Below are 20,574 nucleotides of genomic sequence, written 5' to 3' on the forward strand. Positions count from 1 at the left end.
AGGATGGTATCGGGGTAACATGTTAACTTTGCCTCAACCCCATAACCATTCAGAAGCTATCTCAGGGGAAAGAGAAGCCCAGCACATTCTTGAGAAAACCGGAGACGATCATCTGTATATAGAAGACAATGAAAAAAAGGTCGGTGTGGCAGACTGAGAGTGTTGAATTGCAACTGACAGTTCGCGTGGCGCGAACGACGGAATCTCCCGATGGACAGCAGGGGGTTGTCATCTTGGGTGGATGGCGAGCGGCACGGAGCCGCGCGGCGGGGTGGCGGCCGGAGGGGAGCGAGGGCGGCGCGCCGGCGTGTCCCCCGGGAGCGCGGGCGCGGCGGCGCGGCTCCCCGGGCGGAGCTCGGCTCCCGGGGCGGAGCGCACCCCCGGCGGCGCGGCCCGCGGCTCGGCGCCGCCCGCTCCTCCTTAACCCGCGCGGGGAGGCGGCGGCGGCGGCGGCCCGGCGGGCGGGGGCGGGGGAGGGGCGCCGAGCGCGGCGCGGAGGCCGGGGAGGAGCCGGGGCCTGCAGCGGAGCCGAGCCGAGCCCGAGCCCCAGCCGAGCCCTGACACTGTCCGTCCGCCTCCTGGCTCCCCGGGAGCCCGGACCGGCCGGAGCCCGAGCGGTGGTGGCGCGGGGAGCCCCGCGCGCCGGAGGGAGCGGAGCGGACGGGACGGGACTAGAGGAGGCGCGGCCGCCGCAGGAGCCGCCAGTGACGGGAGTCGGGAGCCGCGGCCTCCCGGCCCCTGCTGCCCAGGCCAGCTCCGGCGGAGCGGGGAGGACGAGAACCCCACCCTCGGGGGCGCCCCAGGAGCGGAGGCGGGAGCGGGGACGGAGTGGAGACCCTTAGCGCTCGGGCGAGGGCAAGAAGCGACCCCTCTCGGGGGCGAGTCTCTCCTCCCGAGGGCCGAGGAAGAGCCCCACACCGGCCCGGGAACAGAGCTCCAGAAGTAGAACGGGGTGATCCTTCCCAAAGGAGGCCGAGTGAGGCGCCCCGACGTGCCTCCACTGCTCCAAACACACTCTCAGCAGTCCTGGACTTTCGAGGCTAAGAGCAAGGGGGCTATGCCAATGGAGTAGGCACCCTGCCTCCTCCCCAGTACTCACAGCGCAGAGGACTCCTTAAATTCAGAAGCGGAGGACACTCCAGGGAAAGAAGAGGAATCGGCTCTCAGCCTTTCAGGAGAGGGGACGGACTCCCCCAACTTCCTTGTACCTAGACAGTGGAACAGGGCAAAGCCCCTCCGCTCAGGTCTCCAGCAGAAGGAAAGAGCCCTCCACTCCAGGCAGATTCAGTTTGGGGGGGAGGGGGACTCCCCCGAGGGGGAGGAGACAACTCCTGGTTGGGAGAGGCTCCTCCCCTCCTCCCCAGGGAAACCGGCCGAGTGTGGGGGGTGTGCCACCTTCCCCAGGTAGGACCTCCTTCTCCTCCTCCTCCTCCCCCTCCTCCCTCCGCTCCTCATCCTCTGGGAACCCAGTTCTCCTCCCCAGCTTGGGAGGCTCAGCCAAGCACAGGAAGAGCCACTGAAGATGAGGCTCTTCATCTGCCTTTGAAGAGGGGAGACCCTCCAACCCCAAACTCCAGTGCCAGGTGGTCCCCTCCCTCCGCGGGGGGAGACTTGGAGACAGGTTAGTGTTCTCTTTCATCTCTCTGTCATTTTTAGGCACTAGTGGGTGTAGGGGGCTGTGACGGGGGTTCTTGGGTTTCATTACCTGGGAAGATGGAGTGATAACTCAGAGAACCTTCTGGGAAATGTGTTCTGAAGCTGCTGGATTCAAACCCTCATCTCGCTTCAGAGGGTCTTGAGAAATGGGTTTCTTAGTGTTTGGGGACTAAAGGGATGGGATTCATTTGAGGTCCCCAGGGACGAGTGTTTTCCTGCTGAGGGCAGAGGAATATCAGAAAACACCTGCCTCTTCAGTGCTCCATCCATGCAGCGTGGTAACGATGGACTCTTCTCAGCTGGACTTCCGTGCCACCCTCCATCCTTGGGCTTTTTCACCCAGAGAGTGCGCCCTCACTAAAGTCATGGTGGCATTTTGTGGCCTGGCCTTGTTGGGGCTTCCACTGGTATTACATTTTCTTATCTGTAACCCTAGGTCGCTAATGTCCACCAGAGCTGTTCTCTCCAACCCACTGTGATTACTGCTTCCTTAATAAGAAAAGCAGTCTGTCTCCACTCACCCTACCTCTGACACCAAGAGACCTCCTCTCATGACATCCCCACTCTGGCTGGAAGCATGCCTTACCAATAAAATCCACAGGGAAAATGGGGATCCCATGCCCTGAAGCAAGGGGGAAGGGTGCAGGGAAACACCAGCTCCGTGGGAAAGTTCTTCCCTAATGCTGGCCGGGTACCACTGCCCCAGTGCCCGACACCACTCCCGTCTTTTGCTGACAGTTCCTTAGGAAAAGGCAGATACTGGATAGGAGAGGAGAGTGGCTGCTCAGCCTCCTTCCAGTCTTCCATCGGAATAAGTTGGCTGCCAGGGAGATTTGACCCCTGAGGAGTTTACTTTCAGAAAAGCGCTAATAGTGATATCCTCCCCCATCCTGTTTCTTGTTCAGTTCTGGGGCTCTGGAACCTTGTAAGTTTTCTTTCATAAGATAATAGCAAGAATCATAGAAGCCCAGAATCTTCAGAAAAGGCAAGAAAACGGTGGCAGGAAATCCTTCTAGCTGAGCCTGGGCTGTGGGTTTAGTAGCGCTGCTCTGCCTTTCAACCTGGGATCCAGAGGGAGGCTATAATGCAGTAGAGCGCATGCTTACCATGCACAAGGTCCTGGGTTCAACCCCCAGTACCTCCTTTAAACAAACAAACAAACAAACCTACTTACCTCCCCCCTGCCCCAAATCAACCTGGGATGCCTAGCTGGGTGCCTCCTTTCTGCCTTAGGAGAATCCTTGTCTCCTGCAGGGGGACTTAGACCCCACAGGGAGTCCAAGTGGGAGGCTTCATCTTGTTTGGGTTTTTATGTTTCATCCTTTCTCTGCTGGGCATTGGGTGGACTGCCTAAGTCTCTAAGTACATCCATTTGGTCCTGGAAGCTGCCTGTTGGTCATGGGACATGACACAGGGCTATAAGCCAGGTTGGTATGGCTGTGCTGCACAATGATGTGCATATGTTTCTTGATTCAGGTGGATGTGGCTCTCAGTCTGTGTTTTGAATGGGTATGTGTGTGGGGACAGGTACATGTGTGATTTTCAGATGAAGCCGTCAATTACCTAGACCTGTATGTTGCTGGTAGGCCTCTAAAAGCAGGTGCAGGGATGCGGAGAGGGTGCTGGCCAGGATGCCCAGCTGGGAGGAAAGGCTTGGCCTGCCTTGGTCAGCCGGAGCCCTCGCAAATGACTGCACGAAAGCCACCTCCTACAGCAGGGCAGCCCAGTCTCAGGTTGGGACCACATCTTCTAGGACTAATAAGAGAGCTTCATTTCTGATATCTCTGGTCTGAAAAGCATTGGCTCTTAAATCTAGAACTCCCTCCCCCATTTGCTGAAAAGGGACGGCTCTGCGTAAGAGCAGCCTGTTTCTCACAAATTACTTTACCAGATGCTGGAACACAACTTGCTGAGTGGCTCAGAGTGAAGTGTCGCACGACACCTCCAGGTGTGCCACCGCCACATGGTGTAACTGGCTCTGCTGGGACTGAGCTTCCCCACTGCTCCTCGCCTCCGCGGAATCACTTAGAAGCAGATGGCTACAGGGCTGGATTAACTATGGTTTAGAGAGTGCGTATTCCAGATCGTGTCTAATGACTAGACCTAGTTCCCCCTGACAAATAAGAGATGATATTCCCCCATTTCTTCATTCTTGAGCATTTACTCAGTTCTGGCCTTGGTCAGAATTGGGGTGCCACTCTTCCCGATGGAAAAGTTTGAGTTTCTGACGTCCTGAAAATGACTGCAAACTCAGTGCAGGCTTTGCAATGCAAACCACTGCAGGCTTGCTACTTCTAGTCTTACCTGTATGGCCTGTCAGTTTTCTAATTTTTAATTTCTGATAGTCTCTCTCATTTAAAAATAATAATTGCTCCACTTACATAACACTTAGTAAGTGCTTTAATATATTTAACTCAAGGTAATCCTCACAACAACCCTATGTAGGTACAGTTATTATGTAGTTACTCTGTATTTTATAGTGAAGAAACTACCACACAGAGAGGTTAAGTGACTTGCCTGAGGTTGCACAGCAAGCAGGTAGTGGAGCCAGGATGTAAGCCCAGGCACCCTGGCTGGTAATTGGTAACATGGTAAACTTAACCGCTGCTCTGTGAGTTTTATACAGAGCAGGAAGTTATCACTCCTTAATGCCTGACCTTGGTGCCCTGCAGAGAACAATGACTGGCCTTTTAGAGAAAATGGGAAGAAAACTGTGCCTGTTACTTTGGCTCCTCTGGGTCTCATCCAGGACCAGTCTTCCCCTCCACCAGGATGTCTTTGTGTTTTTCTCTGCCTTTCTCCCGTCTTCATCAGAGAGAGGTCCAGTGGATGGGATGGAGCCTGCCCTTTGGCTGCCTTTCCCAGTCTCTATGAGTATTTCCTTTGAGTTTTCCAGCTCGCAGAGAAGAATGTAGCCTGACTCAGGTTCTGCCCCAGCCCAGTGGCACGAGGCCCACCTGGGGAGAGAGGTCTGGGTAACTAGGTTGTTTGGACTGAGACATGGAAGTACCTTTTGTGTGCCTTTCTAATAATAGCCCTGCACTTAAGCCTGGTGTCATTATTTTGGGGATTGTGGAATGTGTGGCTGCCTGGAGCTCATGAAGCTTCATTCACTTCCCTCCAGGAATGAAGCTTTGACAGTGTGGATGCCTTCATCCCTGTTATCGAAGCGGGAAACTGAGGCGTCAGGACTTCAGGGAGCCAGGGATGGTCAGGGACATCCAGTGAGTCAGTGTCAAGGTTCGGAACAGAACCGGGGGACCTCATTCTCTGAGGTATCATGCACTGGGCTGCCCCTCAAGAATGGGGAAGTGATGGGGTGGGGGGTAGTGAGGAAGCGGGATGGGTTTAGGGAGAATGGTGCTCAGAGATCAGAAGGGTCTTTTGCTGCAAGCGTTTTGTAGGTCTTGTAGCTGGTAAGATCCGGAGATATTTTGAGTGCTGGGGCGGTATCTGGAGGGCTGGTGGGGAGGGTGCTGATGGAGAAAGGTTAAATTTAACCTCCGTGTCCTAACCTGGTGCTGGGCGAAGGATAGGGAAGGGCACAGAGCAAGTAGCAAAAGGCTGAGGGTGCTTCCCTTTCTGGAATTCTCAGTGATTGGCACTTGCCAGATGGGTTCTGTAAACTCCTTCGAATTTACTCTCCTGTCCCTCCCTGTCTAAGGTGGGGGGAGTTTCAAACGAAATGTCCCCCGAAGGCTTCTTTGTCCCTAAGGTGAGATTTCCCAGGGATCTTTAGCAGGATGATAGGGAAGAGGGCAAAACTTCCTTGTGGACCCAGGAGAACCTTGGTCACTGGGAACCTGCACATTGTCATGTCCCTGGGGTACATGTCAGCTGGGAGCCCACCTCCAGGACCCATCGATGCAGGAAGCGCCCTGCTTTCCCCCAGAGACTGTGCAGCTTTGACTTAGTGAAGCGCTGGGAGGTCTGAGCCGTCCTGGAATGACTTAATGTCCCTATTAGTTTCCAAGTTGTCATGGTTTTCGGACAAGGTGGTGGTGATGGGCTGGGAAGGAGCTAGGGAGAGGAGCTAAGGATAAAGGAGAAACCCCTTCATGATGCTGTTTACAAACAGAAACTTTGGATTTTTTTCTCCTGTCAAGCAATTCTTGGGTTGCAACTGGGGCTCATGCTGCCCAGATTCCCGAGGTGCTAAGGTGTCTCCTTGAGCCTTGTGGAGTGGGCGTGTTACCGGTGAGCAGCGCAGGGCAGGGGACATGCGTGTGCATGCAGAGGCTGCCTGGGTGGGGACCTGGCGGCAGAGGGAGATGAGTGCGAATGCTGACCCTCTGGAGAAAGTCCCAGGGGGAGAGGAATCACTACCTGGAGGAGTGAGCAGATAGCCTGCAAGGTGTGTTGGAGGCGGCAGAGAGGGGGGTTGAGCTTTTACCTACAAAGTGGGTGGGTTTGTGTGTAGTTGTACGTAATGCGTGTGCCTATAATCTGGGTGTGGATTTGGAGATTCCATACGGATTATGTTTTCAGTCCAGGATTCTGAACTCTGGCTCTTCAAAAGAAATGCCTTGATGGGACTGTCAGCAGGGGTCGGAGGAAGAAACACGAGCTGGGATCTGCTGGCCCGGTACAGGCACAAGCCTGTTAGGCAGCAAGCGCTTAGGGGGTTGCTGGCACCGGCGCTAGGGGAGTGCCAAATGGCCAGCAAGTGGTTCCTGCCAGCCTTTCTAGGCCCAGTGTTCCTCACCTTCCCCCACCAAGACGTCACTCGAGCTGCACCTCTCCGCCGGCGAGAGCGCCCAGGCTGCGTGGGTGGCGGCAGGGCGCGCAAACAGCGGGCGGGGGCGGTCTGGCAGCGCCAGGAGTTTGCATGGAGGTGCCTTGCCTGGTTGGGAAGGAAGGAGGGAGGAGGAGGGCGGGAGAAGCCGAGCCAGCTCTTCGCCCCAGAGTGGCTATTTTTAGTCCTGCTATCTGATTGTTACCGGTGCGCACACAGCTGGGTGTCTCCCCGGCGGAGCAGCCGGGCCAGCCGCGGGGAGGGCCTTGCCGATGCCTTCTTCCTGGTGTCGGTGTCTGTGGGCGGGAGCTCGCAAGGGGGAGCTTTCAAGGTGCGAGGGCGGCTGGGCTCGGATCTGTTACCTCGGCGTGTGACTTTGTGCTCTGCTGGTAACGTACGCCGCGTATCTAATTGTGATCTGTTGATGTGTCTGGCACCTGCCCTTGGCCGGTTGTCACACTGTCACTTACGCTTGGGCTGTAGCTAAGACGCCTCAGGTCCAAGTGTGTGGGATCAAAAGGACCAGCACAGGAATGTGATTAATATGAAACATCTTCGAAAGTGCGGGCGTGTGTTTCGTTATTGTACACTCGTGTTTACTCAACCTGTTTGTCTTCACATGTTCTTTCGCGCTGTCTGAGGATGTTGTGTGTCAATATAACAAGCGTCACATAATTGGAGAATAGACTTTGGCTGATTTTACCTGCTAAGTGTTTTGTTTGTTTGTTTAATTTCTACATGGTTTTAAAATACTCTGTTGCTGGGCGTTAAGTAAAAAGAATTGAAGGAATAGCTGAATTTGGTGAGTGGTTTGATCTGTCTTTTCATCCTGCGTGAAGGGAGTGGCCTCTTGGCCACGTTCCACATGATGATGTAGGAAAAGTACTGGAGAAGTGTCACCTGGTAGGTGATGGTGACATGTCCATTTGGGGGTTCTGGGAACACCTGGTTGAGGGCTGTCCCATGAGAGGAGTCTTCTATGAATTAGAGTGGGGGGGGGGGAAGCCTCCTTCCCTTAGAGCACCAGGACTTGTGTATTTCTTGCCGCCAGAAACCGCAGGTAGCACTCATCTATTCTGTTTTCCTCTTGCCTTTTCCTCTTCTCTGCAGAACCTCGAAGCACCATGGCTTCTGACCTAGAAAGTAGCCTCACCTCCATAGACTGGCTCCCCCAGCTGACCCTCCGAGCGACCATTGAGAAGCTTGGGAGTGCCTCCCAGGCTGGGCCTCCAGGCGGCAGCCGCAAATGTCCACCAGGCTCACCCACGGATCCTAATGCCACCCTGAGCAAAGACGAGGCAGCGGTCCACCAGGATGGCAAACCCCGCTACAGCTATGCCACCCTCATCACCTATGCCATCAACTCCTCCCCAGCCAAGAAGATGACCCTCAGTGAGATTTACCGCTGGATCTGTGATAACTTCCCCTATTACAAGAATGCTGGCATTGGTTGGAAGGTGGGATGGCTTCCATAACCTGAGATCATTCTTAGTCTTGACAACCTTTTCCTCTGCTTTTGTTTCTTCCTATAACATGGTCCATTTCACTCTGAGCTGTCTCAGTGATATGTGAACTTGAAATTGCAAATCTCCCATCCCTTATTTTTTTGCAGAGTTGAACAACTTTCAGAAGGTATCACGGGGAAACTCCAGTGATACCGAGCCTCTTGGTATAGTTATGGGGGAGGCAGGATGCGGTCATACCCTCCTCTCTGGTTCCTCAAAAAGGAGATTCATTCATTTCACAGATTATCTATTGCCACCCTCTGTTCACATCACTGTGCAAGGCATGGCACTGCTCCAGCCCACCTAGAGGCAGAATCTCGTCAGATCTCCAAAATTTCATGGCACATAGTCACCATCTTTTAAAAAACTGTACCAAGAAAAAAATGTAGTATAATTAAGCCCTTTAGCAACAGCTCATCCACCAAGCAAGTAATGAGAAGAGGCTAAGTTGTTTGGCTGGAGATAAAGGAAGAAGGGGCCTCCTCTTCCAAGCAAAGAAGGAAGACTGATGGTCTCAGTCCTTCACAGCACCACTCACTTGCCAGCTGTGGAGTAGGAAGGGGGATTTAACGTAGTACAGTCACTCTGTAAATCACCTGCTGACTTGCAGACCAGATGATGCGCTGGAGAGTGTTGAAGGCATTCTGTTTTTTCTTTATAAATATGTCCCTGCTAGCCGCCACCACCCTCAGCCTCACCCAGCACAGGCATGCAACAATAGTTCTTTCCTCCAGGAGTATTTTGTTTTTTTTTCAGGGGGGGAGGTAATTAGGTTTATTTATTTATTTATCTTTTTAATGGAGGTACTAGGGATTGAACTCAGGACCTCATGCATGCTAAGCATGCGCTCTACCACTGAGCTAGCCCTATCCCCTAATACTTCTTTCCTCCAAATGTGACCATTCTATGAGCTGTTGAAGGGGGAGGGTATAGCTCAAGTGGTAGAGTGCATGTTTAGCATGTATGAGGTCCTGGGTTCAATCCCCAGTACCTCCTCCAAAAATAAATAAGTAAACCTAATTACCCCACCCTGAAGAAAAAGAGGATCTATCTATGAGCTGTTGAGAAGACAGAAGGTGAACTGTGCCTTGTTTCACTCATAATTTATATTTTGTTATCATTTACATAATCGGTTTTAAAACATTGTTTTTATTACTGATAGGATGAATTAAAGAACTGGGCAGATGTGTTTTTTTAAAATTAAAGTATAGTTGCTGTACAATATTAGATAAGTTGCAGGTGTACAATATAGTGATTCACAATTTTTAAAGATTATACACCATTTACAGTTATTATAAAATATTGGTTATATTCTGTGTATTGTACAATATATCCTGGTAACTTATTTTATACATAATACTTTGTACCTCTTAATCCCCTACCCTTCCGTGCTTTTTCCCATTGGTAGCCACTAGTTTGTTCTTTATATCTGTGTGTCTCCTTCTTTTTTGTTATGCTCACTAATTTGTTGTACTTTTTAGATTCCACATATAAGTGATATCACACAGTATTTGCCTTTCTCTGTCTGACTTATTTCACTTAGCGTAATACTCTCCAAGTCCATGTTGCTGCAAACGGCAAAATTTCATTTTTTAAGACTGAGTAGTATTCCATTATACATATATACACCACATTTTCTTTATCCGTTCATCTGTTGATGGACCCTTAGGTTGGGGCAGATGTGATTTTGAGGCGTTTATATACCTGTTGTCAGTTGGGTGGAACAACTGAAAAACTGTATACACTGCTTTCCAGAAGCACCTGGTAGTCAAATTTGTAGCCATTACCTCTCCTCGGCTTAATTGCTGCTTTTTTCTTATCTCATTGATTTCGCTATCTGATAGGTAATTTCCTCCATCAGTAAAGTTATGAAGTTTACACTAGTTGAACTTGAGTGTATGTTATGTCCCTTTGTGTCCCTCTGTGTCCTATTGGAAAATTTTCTGCTCTGCACGATGCTCAAATCTGACCTGCTTCTCTGCTTCCCTAGAATTCAATTCGTCACAACCTTTCTCTCAACAAGTGTTTCCGGAAGGTGCCCAGACCTCGGGATGACCCTGGGAAGGTGAGATTCTTTTGTGAGGATGAAGGGAGGATCAGGAAGGAGCGAGAAGTAGTTGACAGCCCAGAGTCCTGTGGCTGTTTTAATTACCCAGAAGAGGAAAGCATGTTAATTACTGAAGCAGCTTTTTTTTTTTTTATTCTTGGAGGAAGAGCTTGGTTATCAAGTTTGTGGTCCCCATTAGAATGAGTGACTAAGGGAGACTGTGAAATCTGTGTTTCAATAGAAACATTTATGAAAAAGTTGACTTCATGCTCCTTTTTTTTTTCCATGTGGCAGTCTTTCTAGATGTAAAAGGTGGATTTAATGACCTTTGTAGGTATTTTTCTATATGAAAACCCCATGATTTTTACGTTCAAAGGGGAGAGGGTCCTTGTCACTTGAGAGATGTGGATTCTAAAGCTAAGAGAGCCTTGTCTCAGGTGACAGGGAGGGGAAAGGCTGGCATTTCCAGCTCTTTGAACCAGCTGCTGTTGTGCTGTTCTCCAGAATGATCGAGGCCTGTGTTTGGACTACAGCGGGTACCTCGGACGTACTCAGTGAGCTGTTAGGACAAATTTAATCCTCAAAAATATCCAGTACCCTCAGGATTCTGTGTGACTCTCTAGTCATCTTTCTTAATGTAACTTATTTTGTGTAAAAATCCTCTCAAATATCCACGTTTCCAAAGGGAGAAGTTTCCATATGTAATGATTTTCTCCTCTCTGGGGATGGGTTCTCCTTCTAGGGCTCTTACTGGACAATCGACACCTGCCCTGACATGTCCCGAAAGAGAAGACACCCCCCAGATGATGATGTAAGTCCCCACTTCCATGGGGAGATGACATTTCTGAGCCAGCTGCATCTTCTCCTGTATTTCCAGTTATTTCCTAAATTTGGGGTAAAGGATAAATACTGGCAGAGGTGAAGCCAGGGGCCTTGGGAGGATGTTTATCATCTGCTTACAGATTTTTGTTCTTTCACAACCCTCAGCTGTCCCAGGACTCACCAGAACAGGAGGCAAGCAAGAGCCCACGGGGAGGCGTTCCAGGGAGTGGAGAAGCCTCTCTGCCTCCTGAGGGGAATCCTCAGATGTCACTGCAGAGCCCCACGTCGATAGCCAGCTACAGCCAGGTAGGAAGTAGAGGTGGCAGGGGGCACAGGGCTGGATGGCTGACTGGGTGGTTGAATAGATTCATGTATCAGTCGATTCAAAATTTTCTGATGGGTGTCTGTGCTATAGTAGGCAGATACATTGGGAAAGAAGGAGAAAGCAAAAGAGGAAAGCTGAGAGAGAGAGAGGGAGGGAGAGAGAGAGGGAGAGAGAGAAGCAACAGAACTTTAAGAAAGATCAGAGGCAAAAAGTGAGAAGAAGAGCCAAAAAATTTACAAGATGGGAAAGGTGAGGTGGGAGGTAGCACAGGAAAAGGACAGGAGGCTACATCAAGGTCAGAACGAATGAGAAAAGAAGGAGAAAATGATGCTCATTCTTTGAAAACTTGGTGAGGGTGATGAGGACAGGCAGGAGAGCCTGGTGTCTGTTAAAGGGTTGAGCTGGTCCCGCACTAGGACAGAGATCAGGTCTCTCTCACCTCTTTCTGCAGGGCCCAGCACCTGTGGATGGCGGAGCAGGGGCAGCTGGGGCTCCAGGCCGAGAGGGCGCTGACGCCCCCCCGCCCCTGTATAACACCAACCACGACTTCAAATTCTCCTACTCAGAGATCAATTTTCAGGACCTAAGCTGGTCCTTCCGCAACCTCTACAAATCCATGCTGGAGAAGTCCTCTTCCTCCTCTCAGCACGGTGAGGCTGCGGGAGGGGGTGGGGAGGGGGGTTGGTGAGCTCTTCTGACTTAGGGCTGAAGGACAGCTGTTTCGAGAGGCAGGCTGCGTCATTAGCTTCTGAGTTGGCGGAATCCCCCTTCTAGAACTAAGGGTTGTGATTTTTATGGTTGCCAGCAAGTCATTCCAAGGATGGCCACTAGGGGCCAGCAGTAGATCCCTTTTCCTAAGGATCACAGTGTTTCATTGTGAGAATTTAATTTTTAGCATATTTATGTTGATTTTTATTAGGAATAATTTCAAGTAGGTGCATAAATAGAGAAAGTAGTACAGTAAACCATCATGTTTCCATCGCCCAATTTTAACTGTTACCGATATTTTAAGCTTGTTTTGTTTACCACCCAGCTTTTCGTTTAATTGGAGTAGTTCAAGGTACATCGTTCTACCTGTAAATACTAGTGCAGTATGCGTCCTTAATGATAAAGACTTTTCTTTTAGTTATCCATTGCCATTATCACTCCTAACGTAATAAATAATGCTTCCTTAAAGATACATGCATGCCAGTGTTCACAGCAGCACTGTTTACAGTAGCCAAGACCTGGAAGCAACCTAAATGTCCATCGACAGAGGAATGGATGAAGAAGATGTGGTGTATATATATACAATGGAATACTACTCAGCCATAAAAGAATAAAATAATGCCATTTGCAGCAACGTGGATGGACCTAGAGAGGATCATACTAAGTGAAGTAAGTCAGAGAAAGACAGATGTCATATGATATCACTTATATGTGGAATCTAAAATATGATAGAAATGAACTTATTTACAAAACAGGAACAGACTCACAGACATAGAAAACAAACTTATGGTTACCAAATGGGAAAGAAAGGGGTGGGATAAATGAGGAGCTTTGGACTAGCAAATACAAACTACTATATATAAAGTAAGCAACAAGGACCTACTGTACGGCACTGTTTAATATATTGAATATATTGAACTATAGTCAATACCTTGTAATAACCTATAACGGAAAAGAATATGAAAAAGAACAGATATATATAAATCACTTTGCTGAAGACCTGAAACTAATGTAACATTGTAAATCAACTCTACTTCAATAAAAACATTAGAACTAATACTTCTAACAATTTAAATACGGAAAAAAAAATTCTTCCTTTATATCAGTTTATATCTTGTCCATACTCACATTTCCCAGATTAACATGTGAGAATGACTTGAAGTCGTTAGTGGGAGGCTCCCTGAGGGATCATCTGGTTTGGCCCTCTGCAATTCCTGGTTTTTTGGTTTTTTTTTTTCATTTTTTAAAAGAATTTAGAGGTAGGGGTGAAGTCAGGATTTCAGGTGAATCATCTGACCTTCCTGTTCTGTACCGTGGCCTTGGACAGGCAGCAGGAGATGAATGGAATGATCAAAAGTGGTTAGGAGTCACTTCTGGGGAAATTTATATTAATTGTCATGAATTTCTTCTTTTATTTATTTCCTTTCATTATTATTTTTAACTGAAGTATAGCTTATTTGCAATATTGTGTCCATTTCAGGTGTACAGCAAAGTGATTCAGTTCTATGTATGTATGTGTATGTGTGTGTATATTTATATATTTTTTCAGATTATTTCCCATTATAGGTCATTACAAGATACTGAATATAGCTCCCTGTGCTCTACAGTGAATCCTTGTTGCTCTTCTAGTTTATCTGTAGTAGTGTGTATCTGCTAATCCCATAATCCTAATTTATCCCTCTTCTCTTCCCTCTCCCCTTTGGTAACCATAAGTTTGTAAGGTTGTTTTCTATGTCTGTGAGTCTGTTTCTGTTTTGCAAATAGATTCATTTGTATTAGTTTTTAGATTCCATATATGAGTGATATCATATGATACTTGTCTTTCTCTGTCTGACTTCACTTCGTATGATCATCTCTAGGTCCTGAAGAGTGTAGGATAATAAGGAAAAGAAGAGAATAGAAACCCCATGGCTTTGTTTTATTTATAATTTATTTTTGAAATCAGATACCTGATTTCTTTTGAAACTGTGATTCCAGGCCTACATCTGAATCCCTGAAACATAGCATCAAAAGGTGCATGCTGCCCTCTTGGCTAAAATTTCAGCAGTTGTCAGGCTGTCAAGGCGCTCCTTCTGTCTGGTATACCGGCCGGGGGGACCAAGGGAGCCAGGGGGCGCTGTGTCCCCGAACATCCTGACCCTCTTGCCTTTGTAGTCGGCCTTTTCTCTCTGAGGCCTCCCGTCTACCCCGGTGGAAATCCTGTTTAGGGGAAAATGTGTGGTCCAGCTCACCTGCCTGCTTCCTCCCACCCGGCAGGCTTCTCCTCTCTCCTGGGGGACATGCCGCCCTCGAACAACTACTACATGTACCAGCAGCAGCAGCCGCCGCCCCCGCAGCCGTCGCCCCAGCAGCCGTCGCCCCAGCAGGCGCCCGCCCAGGGCCCCTCCCCTGTAGGGGGTGCTCCTCCGCTGCACACCCCCAGCCCCGATGGTTGTACCCCGCCAGGGGGGAAGCAAGCGGGGGCCGAGGGCTACGGGCCGCCCCCTGTGATGGCCATGCACCCGCCCCCCCTGCAGCACGGAGGCTACCACCCTCACCAGCACCACCCCCACCCGCACCCCGCCCAGCCGCCGCCGCCGCCGCCGCAGCCACAGGCACAAAGCCAGGCCCCCATCAACAGTTCTGGCTTCGGTGAGTAAGGAGCGGGCACGCAGACCCTAGAGGGCCGTGGGGGACCCCCTTGTTCTGACTCTGGCACGAAGGTGCAGTTGGGTAGGAGGTTAACAGCGGATCTTTCAGCCTCACTCTCCCATGAGAGCTCATCTGAGCGAGGGAAGATGCTACTGAGAGCTCTGCATCAGATTCTCGGACAAACTGGGGTGGTTTTACGTGCTCTCCTGCCTGTGAGCTGGGCTGTCTGTGCCTAAAGCGTTGGTAGCTTTACCAGGTCCTGAACCTCCAGGGAGGGAGGGTGAAATGGTCTTGGTGTTGCAACTGAGAACACGTGTGGATGGGAGAACCTTGCCTCAGTCAGCCGGCTGTCAGTGCGCCACCGCCTCACTGTCTTATTCCCCTGTTCCCCTCCTCTTGCCAGCCTTCCCTCCTGACTGGTGCTCCAACATCGACTCCTTAAAGGAAAGCTTCAAGATGGTGAACCGGCTCAACTGGTCCAGCATTGAGCAGTCACAGTTCTCAGGTTAGTAATCAGAGGATGGGGCCTGGAGGGAAGAGGCACCAGTGTGAGTGGAAAAACCCAATGGAAACCAGAACCAGAAGAGGGGGGATTCAGTGAAGTTTGAGGATGGAGGATTTCACGTGACCTTGGTGCTACTTTCAAATGAATTCTGATTAACTTGGCCTTAAAATGTGCCAGTGGTTTCTTCTACTCAGTTTTAGCTCTGGGAGAAGGAAGGCTCTCAGGAACTCAGAAGCCCTTGACAACTGTTTTGTAGTTTTGTCGCCATTTACTGAAAATATGACCATGGCTAATTCACTCAGTCACATTGAACCTTTTAATTCATCAGTAAGAAGCAAATTATACTAAGAACTGAGTAAGGAAGAAACAGGGGGTCGGGGGGGGGGCCATTGAGAGCAGCGTGCTAACAGATGTCAGCGTCGGTGGTGCGTGTGATCGGCGGTGGTGCCTGACGGAGTGGCTGCAGCAGTGAGTTGGGCATCAAGCTGGCAGGGCTCTGGGGCCTTGACAAGGTTAGCATTTCATGCTTCTCTGTTTGTAGAGCTGATGGAGAGTCTGCGACAGGCAGAGCAGAAGAACTGGAGCCTCGACCAGCATCACATCGCCAATCTGTGCGACTCCCTCAACCACTTCCTCACCCAGACTGGTCACGTGCCCCCCCAGGGGGGTTCCCACCGGCCACCTGCCCCTGCCCGCATTGCTGACTCCTGTGCCCTCACCAGTGGCAAACAGGAGCCAGCCATGAACCAAGGTACCCCACAAAGCAGGTTGCCAAGGAGGCGGAGACTTGACAATCAAAGCGGGGTAGGGGGAAGAGAAGGTCAGAAGAGAACCAAAAAACATTCTACGGCAAGCATCCAAATGGCAAAGAAATAGGTCATATGATTCCTTTTAGATCTTGATCTGGGAGGTCAGGGTTACTTAAGAAAAAAGAGAGAGCCCCCATTCCAAATATGTGTCACGGTCACCCCGACCTGGACCGTATCTGGGGAGTCACGATTCTCTACAATTATATGAGCTTAGACCAGTGAAACGAGAGACTCAGCCATCCTGTGTCTATGTTTGTCATCCTCTGATAGCTGTGATATTTCACAATTCTAATATCTGGTCCTTTTTCACCCTCAGAGGTGAGGACTGATGGCTTCTGCATAGTCTTGATGCCGGCAGGAGCCAGGGAACAGAGCAGGGAAGGGTGAAGAGCTTAAGGGGAGGAAGAGGACCTTCTTCTCTGTCAGACCCTGCTTCTTTGAGTACAGTGATCCCACTCAAGTAACTCTTGTCTTGCTTTGGCAGTGAACTCTTATGTGCACCCTCAAGCACCCCACCTCTACCCTGGCCCATCGCCAATGTACCCACTCCCCACCCAGGACTCAGCAGGATACAATCGCCCAGGTAAGAGCCAGGAGGCTTGTTTCACCACCAGCTGAGCCCTCTCCACCCTGGCGAGTTGCCTCGCTTTCCTGGGGCTCTGAGCCTGTGGTTCTGGCCCTTTTGTCTGCGTCTTCTGGGAGGGGGTGAGACTTCGTGTTTCCCAGGGCCAGAGGATGCATGTCACGGGAGACTGAAGAAGACTTACTTTAAAATTAGCTGATGTCTGCAGTATTGAGAGGAAGTGAAAGTATGACTACAAAAAGGAGAGAGACACATAGAACGTTTATGTCTAGCTCTGGAGTCCAGCTGGGAGACACACTCAAGCAAATAAAATGAACACGTTATATAAACCTGCCTGCTTTGTGCCAGGTCTGCTTTCCTGTCCCCTGCCCTAGGGTACCAGGGGCCTGGGACTGAACTATCTCTGATGGTGGAGCTGTAGTGGGGGACCCTCAGTGGTCATAAATAGTTCAGGATGCCCAGATCCTTCACCTTTTAGTGCACTTTAGGAAACTCACTATTATCAGCTGCCTTACCACAGTGTTTTCAGTTTTGGGGATGATATCTGACTCTTTGTCTCTGTGTGCCTAACTTTGTTTGGGGGAGAGAGTAATTAGGTTTATTTGTTTGTTTATTAGTGGAAGTACTGGGGATTGAACCCAAGACCTCGTGCATGCTAAGCACACACTCTACCGCTGAGCTATACCCTCCCCTTATCCCTGTGTACCTAATCTGGGTCGTGCAGGTACACATTTCTACGCAGCTATTTCATCTAATGGTGCATCCTGTATGTTTTTTTTAATCATTGTTGCATAGTCTTCATAAGCATCATTTTTAATGGCTGCATACTGTTCTATTGCCACCTGGCCTCATTTACTCGATTTAGTTGATTCCTTGAGGCCTTACTGAAGTGGTGGCGGCAACAAAAGTAAAGCGGGGCTGATAAGGACAATAGTTCCACCAGACCTTCCCCATGGTGGTGTTTGGGGCTGACCACTGCCTGTCTGGATGGGTAGAACGGCTTCCCACCCACTCTTCTCTTAATCTCTTTCTCTCTTCCCACAGCACACCACATGGTCCCTCGGCCACCGGTTCCACCTCCTGGGGCCAATGAGGAGATCCCCGATGACTTCGACTGGGACTTGATTACTTAGTGTGTCACTGAATGTGGCCATTAGCCCAGGGCTGGGTGGTGAAGTCTGGCAGTGGGGAGACAGCAGCCCCGGCCCCTCCCTTCCACCCTTGCCTGTATATAGATATGTATCCTCTTTTTTTTTGCTTTCTCTGCCAGAGAAGCCACTGCAAGATGCTGCCGAAGATAACCCCTCTTTCTTGCCTCATTCTTCCTCTTCCTTCTTGTTTTTTCCTAATTCTTTTATTATTATTCTTATTATATTATTATTATTATTATTTTTGGTTATATGCTGTCTCCAGTCTCCTGTCCCTACACCATGGACCCTGTCCACCTCTTGCTAGTTTAAAATCATCTGGCTGGAAGGTGAGGCCATGACCACCATGGAGAAAGGCCTCAAATTTTGATTTACCTTTCCCTTTGAGAAAGTCAACGCTAATCCTACCTTTTGGCCCCAAATCGTTTTTTGTGAACATCAGTTCAGTGCAGGACTGGAAGGGCCACATTATCACATAGAAGGGATCTGGAACACTGCTTGGCAGCCATGAATTTGCAGGTTTTACTCAATGGTGCTAATTTTGCCCTCTGAGCTCTTCCTTGTCCCTTTGTGTCTCCAGTCCTACTTCTGCTGACCTCATTCTCCATTGAGGGGAAGAGTGACGGTGGTGGTACAGGAGGGTGACAATAAAATCCTGGTGGAATGAGAGGTCTGGGTTGGGTTGAGTAGAATATGACAGAGAAGCGATGGAGAATAAGAGTCGGAAACTGGGTAGATGCTACTGTGTCAGGGATACTGCCCTTGGCTCATTCATGGCCCGTTCTCTGTAGGAGATGGAGTTGATCTTAGCCAGAATCCTGCTTCTCTGGTAGGAATGAGCACAACTCTTCAGCATAGGGTCAGCTTTTTAGAGATGGTTTCAATTTAACCATTTTGGCTTTTTAAACATCATTTTCTTTGGACATTAACTGTGGCTTTTCTTTGCATTTCCACATGATCCTTCCATCCCTTTGTCTCATTCAGCAGGTTTTATTCCGTCCTCCTGTAGTGGTTAGCTCAACCCTCCCACCCATCTGACTTTCTTCCCCCGTTTTCTGGGATTCTCCAGAAAGGAAAGTAACCCTTTATTACTTTTAGTTTCATCATGGCCTACGACAAGACAGGCATCTCTTCCCCACCGATCACAGCAGAACCAAACCTGGAGTATTGGTGGCAGATGAGGGGAGCTGCCATGGACATGCGTAGGGAAAATTTCAGTTATTTGACTATGTGGGCAAGTGCTTCTCTTGGAATCCGGATCACTGGGGCTGAAGCTTTTGAGATTAGGCTTTTTGGGGGGTGAAGGAAGTTGGTAGGGGAGGATAAATAATCTAAAGAGAAGAGTTCCATGAGGGCCAAGGGAGACCCCCTCTTCCCTCCCAGAAAAAGGTACAGGGATAACTCACCTCCTTTAACCAGGAGTGGCCATGATTTACTGCTGCAAAGTACTGAGTGTATATTTGATATCCATTGTTGAATTTTAGTTGTAAGAGGGAGGAACAGTTTTATTTCTGCTTTTATTTTACTGAATGTTCACTTTCTCAAAGCTGCAGGACAAAATGTACGGAACAGACAAGGCCACTCTCTGATTTCTGCTTTTCGTTCATATTCTTTATTTACCTGTGCTTTCCGCTCTCCTGGTTTTTCCCCTCATCTGCCCTTTCTTTTCTTTGTCAGGGGTTATATATGAGAGTTTGTTAAGAAGTCCAGTGAGGCTGAAGTAAGGGGGCAGGAAAGGGCAGTTAACCAAACAGCACTTTATTTCTTTGAAGTTCTTGGTAAGAAATGGGAGTGTGAGTGGCGTGAATTCCCCACTGTGTTGGAGGGCACGAGCGGGGTACAAGACTGACGTCACATTCCCCATTGGGGAAGGAGAATTTCTCTTCAAGGCTGGCGGCATGCCTTTGCCCAGTGTCCCTAGCTGAGGCGTGTCTTCCTTCCTCCTTCCAATCAAGGTGCCTCCCACGCACAGCGTCCCCTCTGTTCTCCCGAAGAGCCCCTCTTCACAGACCATCAGTCCTCTTTCTCAACCCCCTGTCTACTCAGATCCACACAGGATTTGCAAGGGTAGATAAATCAGACCTGTTCATGTCCCTGGTTCATAATTCATCTGTGTCTTCTGAAAACTAGTTTCATTAAGAAGTTTGGGGCTAGGGCTGGACGTTGGCCATCGGGCCTCCGGGGATTATAGCTTTCCTCCACTAAACCCAGCCTTGCTAAAAGGCACAGGACAAACCTGACTTTCTTTGGGCCTCCATTTCCCTACCCCTCCATGCAATGGAAAGAATACTACTTTTTCTTGTTGGTCTGGCATTGCTGGACTTGAAGGTAGAGTTGTCGTTGTATTGGGTGATGTGTGCAAAACCACACGAGCTCACTGCCTACCCACGAGGAAACAAGGGAGAGAGTGGAGGAGAAGGACAGAAGGAGTAATTATTTGGTGCAGATCCACCCATCCCTGCCTTTCTCTCTTCAACCCCCATGTTTCTGGTTCAGTGAGTCCTTCACACCACCCATAATGCTTTGCATCGGTGCAGGCTGGGAAGGGGGTGTATGGTCTCACAAGTTGTTGTTGTTGTTTTTTGCATGCTTTCTTAATAAAAAAAAAAGAATGTTTATGGTTTTATCTTACTGGTGCTGGTCTCAAATTCATTTTTTCCAGGGTAGGAAAAAAGAAATGTGAAAGCATTTGTTTTCAATGGCCCCTTGCCCTCCTCCCACCACTGGGTGTGATTAGTGGACCCTGACATTTTTTGTAAGATTGATGGGTAAGAAGACTTAAGAACATGCCTTTCACGTTCTTCTTTTCAAGTGCTATTAAATATAGCAAAATATTTGTGGGAGAGGCAGTGCCCCCTTGCAGCTTGGTATGGGGACTAAGCCACCTGGCTTGCATCCTGGGATATTTTCAAGATTAAAGATACTACAATCTGAGGAGGGGTTGGCCCCCACTATGGGACTTCCATTGAGCACTTGCATGTACTTACCAGAGCTTTTCATCAGAAATGAAATTCCAGTTGTAGGGAAAGGAAAATAGAACTTTCAAAAGGAGTCCAGAATTGTCAACTATTGAATCTTTATAACTACGCCAAGATCATCA

The 20,574-nt window shown here is 49.3% G+C and overlaps 1 protein-coding gene across 3 annotated transcripts; it reads left to right on the plus strand.

The window, feature by feature from the left end:
• The first annotated feature begins 1,269 nt into the window (after nt 1-1,269).
• On the plus strand, nt 1,270-20,105 carry FOXJ2 (forkhead box J2). 3 transcript variants are annotated; one of them, XM_031670704.2, is made up of 12 exons: nt 1,270-1,621; nt 4,781-4,931; nt 7,502-7,848; nt 9,887-9,961; nt 10,686-10,754; nt 10,931-11,071; nt 11,542-11,740; nt 14,055-14,429; nt 14,833-14,934; nt 15,476-15,685; nt 16,228-16,326; nt 17,371-20,105. In XM_031670704.2, the coding sequence occupies exons 3-12, from the start codon at nt 7,516-7,518 to the stop codon at nt 17,457-17,459; spliced, it is 1,692 nt and encodes a 563-aa protein (XP_031526564.2). In that variant the 5' UTR covers nt 1,270-1,621; nt 4,781-4,931; nt 7,502-7,515; the 3' UTR covers nt 17,460-20,105. The 3 variants fall into 3 exon arrangements, with proteins under 3 accessions (XP_031526564.2, XP_031526563.2, XP_072810878.1); XM_031670703.2 differs by lacking the exon at nt 4,781-4,931; XM_072954777.1 differs by lacking the exons at nt 1,270-1,621; nt 4,781-4,931 and adding an exon at nt 5,718-6,010.
• Nucleotides 20,106-20,574: the final 469 nt, after the last annotated feature.

Source organism: Vicugna pacos, chromosome 34 (genome assembly GCF_048564905.1).
Source record: "Vicugna pacos chromosome 34, VicPac4, whole genome shotgun sequence".
In the NCBI taxonomy this organism is placed as follows: domain Eukaryota; kingdom Metazoa; phylum Chordata; class Mammalia; order Artiodactyla; family Camelidae; genus Vicugna; species Vicugna pacos.